The sequence below is a fragment of the Urtica dioica genome, chromosome 6 (genome assembly GCF_054948205.1).
Source record: "Urtica dioica subsp. dioica isolate 48M chromosome 6, U.dioica_male_clone48M_v1_H2, whole genome shotgun sequence".
Taxonomy (NCBI): Eukaryota; Viridiplantae; Streptophyta; class Magnoliopsida; order Rosales; family Urticaceae; genus Urtica; species Urtica dioica.
Genome location: NC_142761.1, coordinates 8,109,899 through 8,119,988, shown reverse-complemented (window position 1 = coordinate 8,119,988; position 10,090 = coordinate 8,109,899). Strand labels below are relative to the sequence as shown.

The 10,090-nt window shown below is 40.0% G+C and overlaps 2 protein-coding genes and 1 pseudogene across 3 annotated transcripts; 2 read left to right on the top strand and 1 right to left on the bottom strand.

Annotated features, from left to right (window-relative positions):
• The first annotated feature begins 1,087 nt into the window (after positions 1-1,087).
• Positions 1,088-3,081, top strand: LOC149393251 (anthocyanidin-3-O-glucoside rhamnosyltransferase-like; annotated as a pseudogene). The gene is made up of 2 exons (XR_016299812.1): positions 1,088-1,784; positions 2,011-3,081. The product of XR_016299812.1 is annotated as an anthocyanidin-3-O-glucoside rhamnosyltransferase-like (transcript).
• Positions 2,991-4,518, top strand: LOC149393250 (uncharacterized). The gene is made up of 3 exons (XM_089617955.1): positions 2,991-3,020; positions 3,962-4,351; positions 4,432-4,518. Exons 1-3 carry the CDS (start codon positions 2,991-2,993, stop codon positions 4,501-4,503), a joined length of 492 nt encoding a protein of 163 aa, XP_089474081.1. The 3' UTR covers positions 4,504-4,518.
• Positions 4,519-5,279: 761 nt separating this feature from the next.
• LOC149393249 (RNA-binding CRS1 / YhbY (CRM) domain-containing protein) lies at positions 5,280-7,156 on the bottom strand. The gene is given in 6 exon segments (XM_089617338.1): positions 5,280-5,511; positions 5,513-5,569; positions 5,671-5,798; positions 5,885-6,110; positions 6,185-6,312; positions 6,672-7,156. Coding segments are annotated over 6 exon segments (1,092 nt in total). The 5' UTR covers positions 7,144-7,156; the 3' UTR covers positions 5,280-5,430.
• Positions 7,157-10,090: the final 2,934 nt, after the last annotated feature.

The window sequence follows — 10,090 nt, the reverse complement described above, 5'->3', positions numbered from 1 at the left end:
ATATATATATATATATATATATATATATATATATATATATATATATATAGAGAGAGAGAGAGAGAGAGAGAGTAATTTAGCAAAATAGTCAACTTAAACGTTGAGAATTGCTAAATAGCCAATGTTTGATAAATATTAGGTAAATAACCAATTTTATATATTTACAAACGTAAATATTAAGTAAATAGCCACTGGCATATTAAGCCACATTATCATTTAAGACTATTTACTTAATATTTACCAAACATTGGTTATTTAGCGATATCAAACGTTTAAGTTGGCTCTTTTTCTAATTTTTTGATATATATATATATATATATATATATATATATATATATATATATATAAATATATAGAAAAATAATTATTCATGGTTTTGTAATTTAAATTATACCACATTTTAAAAAAAAATTAACGTAAACTTAGTAATGAATATTTATATAACATATAATATAAAGAAAAAGACAACCAAACTTCAAAGTTTATTACTACATACGTATATAACTATAACAATAATTTGTGCCTTTTTTTATAAGTTTGAAAATTATATGTACATGTGATGATTTTTTTTTTTGGTCCAAACTTTGTATGATACCTTTGTTGTGCATAAATAAATTTTACCTATTTATTAAATATTCAAGTGACTTACTTAAGACTTAAAATCATATTGAAATAATTTATATATTTAGATAACTTGTTACTTATTCGTCCTCTTTGTTTATTTGTTTAGTGTTTTTTTTTTTCTTTTGTACGATTTGGCAGGTGAGTGAGTGTATATATATAGTGAAAGAAATATGTTAATTATTTTTTGTCCTTTTTTTTTCCCTTTTTCTATGTTTACCTACACGTGGATGTTCAGTGTCACGTGTCGCGTTGTGAGTGGATCGTTCAACATCGTGAGACGTGTTGAAAAGCATTTCCGTAAAACAAATGCCTAAAGGAGCAACTCTCTCCTGAGGTTGATTGTTAGACTCTAGTCTTAAATATGGATGTAAATAAAAATATGTAGTGGGGCAATATGGTAATTCAAGTCGAGGGAATTATCAAGAATGTTTGGCAAAACAGCTGGCTCACTCACTTTGATCTACGTGTGAGTTTTCTCTTGGTATTTTTACCCATCGCTCTCGCTCACTACTGTAGCTAATAGTCACTGTCTAGCAGATCCATATGAATTTTGAAGCATTAAATCAACAAACGAACAAAAACAACGCCGTTTTTTTTTGCTTCCATTCAAGAAGATAATATATACCAAGAGAAAACATATAGATGGCCGATCTACATGTAATGATGTTCCCTTTCTTCGCATTCGGCCACGTCGCTCCGTTCGCACAGCTCTCAAACAAGCTCTCTTCCCACGGAATCCGAATCACTTTCCTCACAATACCGGGTTTTGTCCCGAAAGTCCAAACCCTAATGACTCTCTCCCCGAAAACCGAGATCATCGAGCTCGAGATCTGTCCGACGCTCGGTCTCCCTCGTGATCTCGCCGGAACAGCGGAACTCCCACCGTCCGATGCCGGAAAGCTCATAACGGCCATTGATCTCACTCGGCCTCGAGTCGAAACCCTCATTTCAGAGCTCAAACCCGATGTGGTAGTATTCGATGTCGCTCAGAACTGGATTCCCTTTATCGCCGCAAAGCACGGAGTCAAGTCGATGTTTTTCAATGTGTTGTCGACGATTGCCTTCAGCTGCCAATTCGCCACTGGAGTGCAGATTGGTAGTGAACGAATTCCGTCCCTTGAAGAGCTCGCGAAACCTCCACTCGGGTTTCCATTATCGAGGTTAGTCAAGAATCGTATATGATCAATGTCACATTTTATTATTGGGAGATATTAATACTACTCTTAGCTTGGTTCATAAATAGTAATAAATTGGTAATAAATGGAGCAAGAACAAACTAATATAATTCATTAATGTGACAAGTTACTAATTTATATGAAGCTTTCCATAATCTCTTACTTTTACTTATGATTTACTGATTCGGCCATGTTTGTGTTTGGTGATCAGCGGCGATGAAAACACGCCTCTATTGACACCATTCGAAGCTCAAAGCTTAGTATATGCGTATTATGCTGGTCAAGATGGTAGTCCAAGTATTTTCGCCAGAGTTCGTGAGGCCATAAATGGTTGCTCGGGTGTCATCATAAAGAGCTGCCATGAAATGGAAGGTCCTTATTTAGACTTCCTAAAAAAGCACATCGAAAAGCCTTTCCTACTTATCGGTCCCCTCGTCCCCGAGCCGGTGCCAGCTGGCATGACACTCGACGAAAAATTCGCGACTTGGTTGGCTCGGTTCTCCGAAAGCTCTGTCGCGTTCTGTTCCTTCGGGAGCGAAACGTTCCTCACTAGGGAACAAATAGGAGAATTGGCCCTAGGGCTTGAGCTCACCGGTCTGCCATTTATTATAGTGCTGAACTTTCCAAAAACCGTGGACGTTAGTGCTGAGCTGGAAGGCGCGTTGCCTCTAGGGTTTCGTGAGAGAACAAAAGACAAGGGTCTTATTCACGTCGGGTGGGTCCCGCAATCGCTGATTTTAGAGCATGTGAATGTTGGTTGTTATCTATCTCATGCAGGGCTAAGCTCGCTTAGGCTTTAATGAATGATTGTCAATTAGTTCTTTTGCCTCAAAAGCTAGACCAGCCTTTCAACTCTAGGCTTATGGGTGAGAAGGGCATGATGAAGACCGGGATTGAGGTAAATACTAGGGCTGAAGACGGGTATTTTGGGAAAAAGGATATTTGCAAGGCTGTGAAGACGATCATGGTCGATGTTGACCAAGAGCCGGGAAAGTCGATACGGCTAAACCAACAAAAGTGGCGTTGCTTTTTGCACGATAAGAAGATTCAAGAAAATTTCATTACGGACATGGTGGCAGAAATGAAGAGAATCCTTGTAGGCGGTTGATTTGGTAATTTTTGTGTTGTGGACATTATTTGAGCGTCTTATTTTCAAGTAATGTATTCAAGATTCAAAAAAAAAAAAAAGTAATGTATTCCAATGTTCAACTAGAACGGGAGGTAAAAATGTTGTAATATCAAATTATAAATGATATGTATTAATGATTGAATTTCAAGCAAATATTTAAGCCGAGGAATGTCGATTTTGACCTTTGGTAAATTAAGTTACAAGGCACAGACTATTTCTTCCTAGCGTTCACAACCCAACCAAAAACCACACGAATATGTGATACTCCTTTAATTAGTTTAAAATTTTTAAACTATTTGATTTCCTTCAACTTACATCCACTGGTAATTGACTTTTTTACTACCCTATATTGTTGAAACTATGCTGCGAGCCGTGATCTTGTCCTCCGAGATATTAGAAAGGAACACTAACAAGTTTTTTATTCTTTTACCACCGTATATTGTTTGGCAAAAACGAGTTAACAATGGAAGGTCTAGTCGTTCTGTTCATATTCACATAGCATAGACGAAAGAGGAAACAGATAAAGCTTAGCTCACAAGTATCTCTATTCAGTTTTTCCTAGTCTTCCGTCTATAATCAACATTTTGTGTTTTAGATTGTAGTTTTCATTTTTCTTTATAGTTTTAGGTATATCTAAACCCACTCGTGAAGCGAGTTTCAGGCTCGGGGAGCTGAGGATGAACTCGCACATTGGCTTATGATATATATTTTTTGCATGATCCATTGTAGCTACTTAAAAGTAGAATCTCTAAGGATGGTTTACGTGAGGATTTATAATTAGGGTAATATAGCTAAATAACCTCCTATAAATATGGAGTTTTGGATATGGCCAACATTTTGTTAATTTCGGGTAAATGGCCAGCCCAATTTATTTACACACACAAATGTACCATAATGTCCTCACTGCAGCAGTTTCTCTATATAAACCGATCCCGCCCAAAAAGCCTACAAAATATATTAATTAATTAAATATTAAGGCTAATAACTACCTCATTTATTGAGGCCATTTAACGCTCTGTAATTAATACCGAAGATAAACGTAATCTTCTCTGATACAAACGCGAATGGCAACACGAAATCCCCAACCGATGCAAAAGCAGGAGGCAAAAGGTCGGCCGTCGCGAGGGAAAAGGTGTTTTGGACACAATCGGTTCGCTCTTGCAAATTCATTTGCACAATATTGACATTCATTTTTTTTGTTTTTTTCTCTTTGAATCTGAGTGCGCAGAATAAAAGCCAGACGTACAGGGACAGAGCGGCCGAGAGGAGAGCCTTGCACGGCGCTTTCAGCGTTGCTCCGGGACAAGACGGTGACAGTGAAAGTGGTCTCCGATCGGAGGAAGCCGCGGCTCAGGCTTTGGACATGTCGTTCGGGGCCGGAAGTTACGCCAGAAAACTTTTGGAAGGCATGGGATGGAAGCAGGTAAATAATGAATCGCTAACTGTGGTTTACTTCAACAAAGTCTGATCAGTGTCTCTGTTTTTTTTTTCTTTTTCCCTTAGGGTGAGGCATTTGGAAAGAGTATGAAAGGTTTGGTTGAACCGATTCAAGCCGAAGGAAATATTGGAGAGTGAATGATTTTACTTTTTTTTTTTTTTCAGGGTGAAGACCGTGTGGGCCCAGAGAGGAAATCAATTAACATCAGAAATCAATTAACAGACAATAAGCTGTCAAAATCAATTAACAGACAATAAGCTGTGAAACTAGTCATGTTAATGGACAATAAAACAAAATTCATTTACAGGTTATTTGTATTGTAAATAAGCTGACAAATCAATTAACAACAGATAACGTGAAAATTACCATTATCGTGAAATATTGATAATACAAAAACTGGACGTTTACAGTGCTGTTTATAGCATCATGGTATACTAAATTCTAAAATAAATTGCCACCAGATTGAATGAAATATTTTCGCTCATTATGAATCAAATAAACTCTATAACTGCTAATAAGATATGGACTAAAATTATCCCGCCAGAATTATAGAAAGTAAGTCTCAATAACTTCTCGCACATTTTTCTCAAACCAAATCCAAAAAAATCGGGATTAGAATAACTACTATTTATTCAGTTAATAATCACGTCAATTAATAAGGGCTGAATAACTACTTCCCTATTTTATTTATTTTTAAAAATAAAAAACTGCTGAATAACTAATAAGTCGCGTCAATTAATAAGGGCAATTTAGTAACAAAAAAACAATTAATTTCCTACCACGTAAGCGCAATGGCCATTTACAAAAAATTAACCAAACGTTGGCTAAAACTCAATTGCCACTGTTTTTAAGGCTTATCTAGCCAATTTTTTGTTATAATTATTAGGGGTTTGATTTAATAATTAAAAGAAAATAGTACAATAGGAATATAACGGTAGAAGCATAGGGTGCAAATTGTAATAGATTTGTGGGGTGAGGAAGAAAATCCACTTTTGGGAGAGAGCGAGCCTCTATCGAAATTCCGTTAATTATCATTGTATTCTATTCATCCAATTTTCTATTAGTTAAAAATAAGTGAGCCTCTTTACATACTCGCAAGCCAACGCCACTTCATTTCTCCGCAGCTTTGTCGCCATCGATTTTCCCTCTCCACAGTATGATCTGCTCATCCTTTATGAGTATAGGCACACAAGGCACCAAATCCTGAACCCCAAAACAAAAACAAAAAACCCCATAAGCCTACACCAACTAATTTGAAAGTCAACGAGTATCTAGTGAAAGAAAACGAAAAAAAAAACCCGTACCCTGAGTTTGACACCGATTCTTTTACAATCGCTAGAGCCGACATGCTTGCAATCGAGCCTCACGACCTCATCAGTCCCGAAAGCCTGTCTCACTCTCTCCACAACCGTCGTGTACGCTCCGTTTCTCGCTGAAAACACACAACATTCCTCCCATCAAAATCAACATGAAAATCGATCAACACAAATCCATGATCAGTATTTATCTCTCTCTTACTGAGTATCATGAGAGGGTGAGAGTTGAGTCCTCGTTTCCTCAGCTCCTTTGTCTCCGCGGGAGTCAAGCCATCGAGCACGCTCTTCACGAGCCTCGGGTAGATCGGCCGGTACGGCTTCCACAGCATCAGCGGAATAGCTGGCCGGTTCTTCGGGTCGTAGTTTCGGCCGCGGTACAGAAGCAGGACGTTGATGTGGCGGTATATGATCTTCCCGCCGGTTTTTTCCTACACCAAAGACACTAATGTAACTATTACCATCTCATGATCGCCAAAGTTTAATATACGGAGAGTTTTGAAACCTCGAGGTGAGAGCAAATGTTATCCATGTCAAGAGTTGGGACGCCCAAGCACTTGACTCTCACTGCTTCGCTTCGCTTCCAATGGTTGTGAACATCGTCCAATGCGTTGTGAGTCACTCCTTCTCTGCCTGCCACAGTACAATAATTATCAGCTTATATTTTCAGCCTATATTGCCACATTCTTACAAGTAACTTTTTTTTTTTTTTTTTTTTTCCCTTTCTTTCGTGAATATGACTTTTTTTTAATCACTTCACGACTATGCCTAGCCAATATATGAAAAAGTAGCGGGAAAAAATACTCATGAGTAGAAATGATAGTTTTGTGCAGGACAATATTACAACATTGGGAATGAGAGTTAGTAATGTAGAACTGTTTTTTTTTTTTTTTTTGAAGGGAAAAAAAAAAAACTAGAGACGTCTATTTCTAAGTTCCTTCTTTCAAGAGAATTGACCAAAACGACAAAAATGCTAATAAACGACGCCGTACCCAAATTGATTTGGCGAGAACAATCATTGTGGCGATACCGTTCGACAAGCTCCAAAACCTCCTCCTCAGAAAGAGGCTCTCCAAGAATCTCCACCCTCTCGCGCGCCACGTCATCCGGGTTGACATCGATCCGGGCCGGCGCGGCGGTGCCGGTCCAAGTCCGGTCCAACCGGCCCGGCCCGAAAGGCGAGAACTTCGGCGACTCTCGGAACCCGATGGGCTTCAGGGAAAGGTCGGTCTCGGAGTACGAGTGCACGAAATCGAAGGGAAGTTCTGAGCTCACTTTCTGGGTCGGATCTTTAACCGGACTCGGTTTCAGACTCGGACCGTTTTTCTTTTGGTTGGAGATTGGAGTGAAAGGAAGGTCGTCATCGTCGTCGTCGGTTTGAGGGAGAGAGCGGGTGAAGTGGAAAATCGTTCGGTGGGTTTTGTTGAAAGGTGAGAAACGACATGGAAATAGTTTGTTTAGCATTACTACTACGACTGGTAGTTGGGATGGATTGGGTTTTAACTTCCTTAAATAATGGTAAAATGACATTTTTGCCCAACAACTACTGCTCATTTATCAGATTGCACTTTGAACCGAAAAAAAAAAAAAAAAAACACTGCATTATCAATCCTTTTTATAAACAAATATTCACGCGTAGTCTTAACTTTTGGTGTCAAAATAGACGAAAAATACTCATGTGTAAATCAAAATGAATGAAATTATTAAAATCTCCTTCTTCTTCTTTGGTAGGGCACAAACACAATATTTGAAAGAAATAAAATCAAGCAACAGAGTATCAAATTTATACAAGATTATCAGCAAAAATCTCATGCTCGTACATTTATAGATAAATAAAAATAAAACCATCAACCAGAAGGGAAGAAATTTCAAGCAAAATAAAAAACATAAGGGGGGAAAAAAAAATTGTGCTAGACGGGAGGTTTTGGTTCCCTGTGTGCTGAACCCAAATCCCGGTTCAATTCCCTTCGCCTATGAATTCGGAGTCGGGATTTTGAGTTTATTTGTCGATTGACTTCAACTTTGATTTTTGAGTTTTGTTGGAATAAAGTTAATGAATATTATTTATTAACATGTGGATGACTGATTTGTGGCAACAATTTGAGAGGGTTCCACTCATCGGAATTGAATAATTCCAAGTGATACGGATTCCTCGTAACGAGGGCTATAAAATTGGATATTTGTTTGCCAAAATCGGACCTAAGATGAATGAGAAATTGATGCTCAAAGTAGGCTAAAGAAACACAATTGTTGTTGTGTTGTGGAAGTGAAAACCAAGAGTCTCACATTGGTTGGGGATGTGTGTTGTGGTAGTGTTTAAATACTATCCTCTTTCTTTAGTGGTCAAACAAGTGCAAGAGAGGAGAGTGTGGGTTGGTTATCTCTTAACCCCTCGCGCGCACACACACACACCCGTGCGCCGCCGCCGAGCTGGGCCGGGCGCGGGCCCGGGTTCCGGGAATCGTCTCGGGCTTTCTTTTTACTACGAATTTCACTTCTGGAAGTTTTAATTTTGAAGATTAAAACTTGTAACCGCGCATTACACCTGACGAGTTATGGAGGACGGTTTGTAACCTCTCCTTTACCACGAATTATTGAGCATTATGGAGCTTTATTGCATCCGTTGAGTGATGTTGCTCAGAGTATACTCCTGCGCCTATAAAAGGCTGTGCTCTCTCTCATTCAAACACACACGAATTCCATAGTTCTCCCACTGTTCCCGAGTATCTCTCCTTCCCCAGAATTTTTTTTTTTTTTTTTTGTCGTGGTGATAGTTTTCACACAGGTTCCAGTTCGCCAAGAGTCAAGTTTTTTGGTGCGAAGCTTGCCTCTGCTAGTCGTTGTATCCTGGGAGGCTTTCGCTCATTTATTCCAGCATCCGTGGGAGGGCGATAAAAAGCTTCAAGGAAACCGTCCAACGGGCCTCGACTATTTTTCCCCTTTTTGGGTTTTCCGATTCTAAGGTTTACCTGGTTATTTGTAATTATTTTACGTGTATTTTTTCTTTCCATGCAAAGTGTCTTATGTTATTTACGTCAATATTAATATAATATTGCTAACAATCTTGAAGCTTTTTTTCGTTCTAAGACAGGTTGCAAGGAAGGAAAAATATTTTATTTTTCCATTATTGTTGTTTCCGGATTTGGTTTAATTTTTACTAACTCGTGGATTTCTTTTGTAGAAATATGACTAACGTGAACGACTCGATGAACGTGAATGTTGAGGGGAACGTCAATGACAATCCCTCCTTGGTGAACACCCCGCCAAATTTGATCAACGTTGGCCAAATCCCCGTGGCTTTGGGACAAGGCTCGATGGCGGCTACGGCCGGGAACGGACCCGCGGGTCTCGTTCAACCGATGGCGGGTTTGGGCCTAGATGCTCCAAACATGAGTGTGGCTCGAGGGCCTCCCACGGTGATGTCGGCCGAGAGACCGGGGAAGTTTGACGGACTCAACTTCAAACGATGGCAACAAAAGATGGTCTTTTTCTTGACGACCATAGGACTTGCTCGGTTTTTGACCGAAGATCCTCCGGCCACTCCTCATGAGGGTGAAGCCGACCCACAAGTGCTTCGGGCCTATGTGGGGTGGAACGAATCCGACTACCTTTGTCGTAACCACGTGTTAAATTGTCTCGCCGACTCTTTATACAACGTGTATAGCTCAAAAGCCTCGTCTAAAGAGCTTTGGGATTCGTTGGATCGAAAGTACAAAACCGAGGATGCGGGCTCTAAGAAGTACATTGTGGGTCGCTTCCTAGAGTACAAAATGGTGGCCACGAAGACCGTTGTGAGTCAAGTGCAAGAGCTTAAACTCATTTTCCATGAGGTTCAAGCCGAGGGAATGACCATTAGCGAGTCTTTCCAAGTTGCATCCGTAATTGAGAAATTTCCACCTGGGTGGAAGGAGTTCAAGAACTACCTCAAGCACAAGCGAAAGGAGATGAGTCTTGAAGACTTGGTTGTGCGCCTCCGAATCGAGGAAGACAATTGTGGCTCCGATAAAAGACTAAGAACCGTCTCCGAGCGAGCCAATGTCGTCGAACATGGCGAGAACTCGAAGGGGAAGAAGCACGCCCACAAGCTTGGAGTCAAGGGAGGGACGTTCAAGAAGAAGTACCAACAAAAGATTGTTGGTAAATGCTACAATTGCGACAAAGTTGGTCACCGAGCTGCCGATTGTAGAAAGCCAAAGAAGAAGAAGGAGGCCAATGTCGTGGAGAATGATAATGACCTCCTCGTCGCTGTGGTCTCCGAGGTCAACATGATTGACTCGAACCCGAAGGAGTGGTGGCTGGACACTGGAGCAACCCGCCACATCTGCGCTGACAAGAACTCCTTCTCCACCCTTGAGCTGCTAGGAGATGGAGAAAAGTTGTTCATGGGCAACTCTGCTACCTCTGAAGTCAA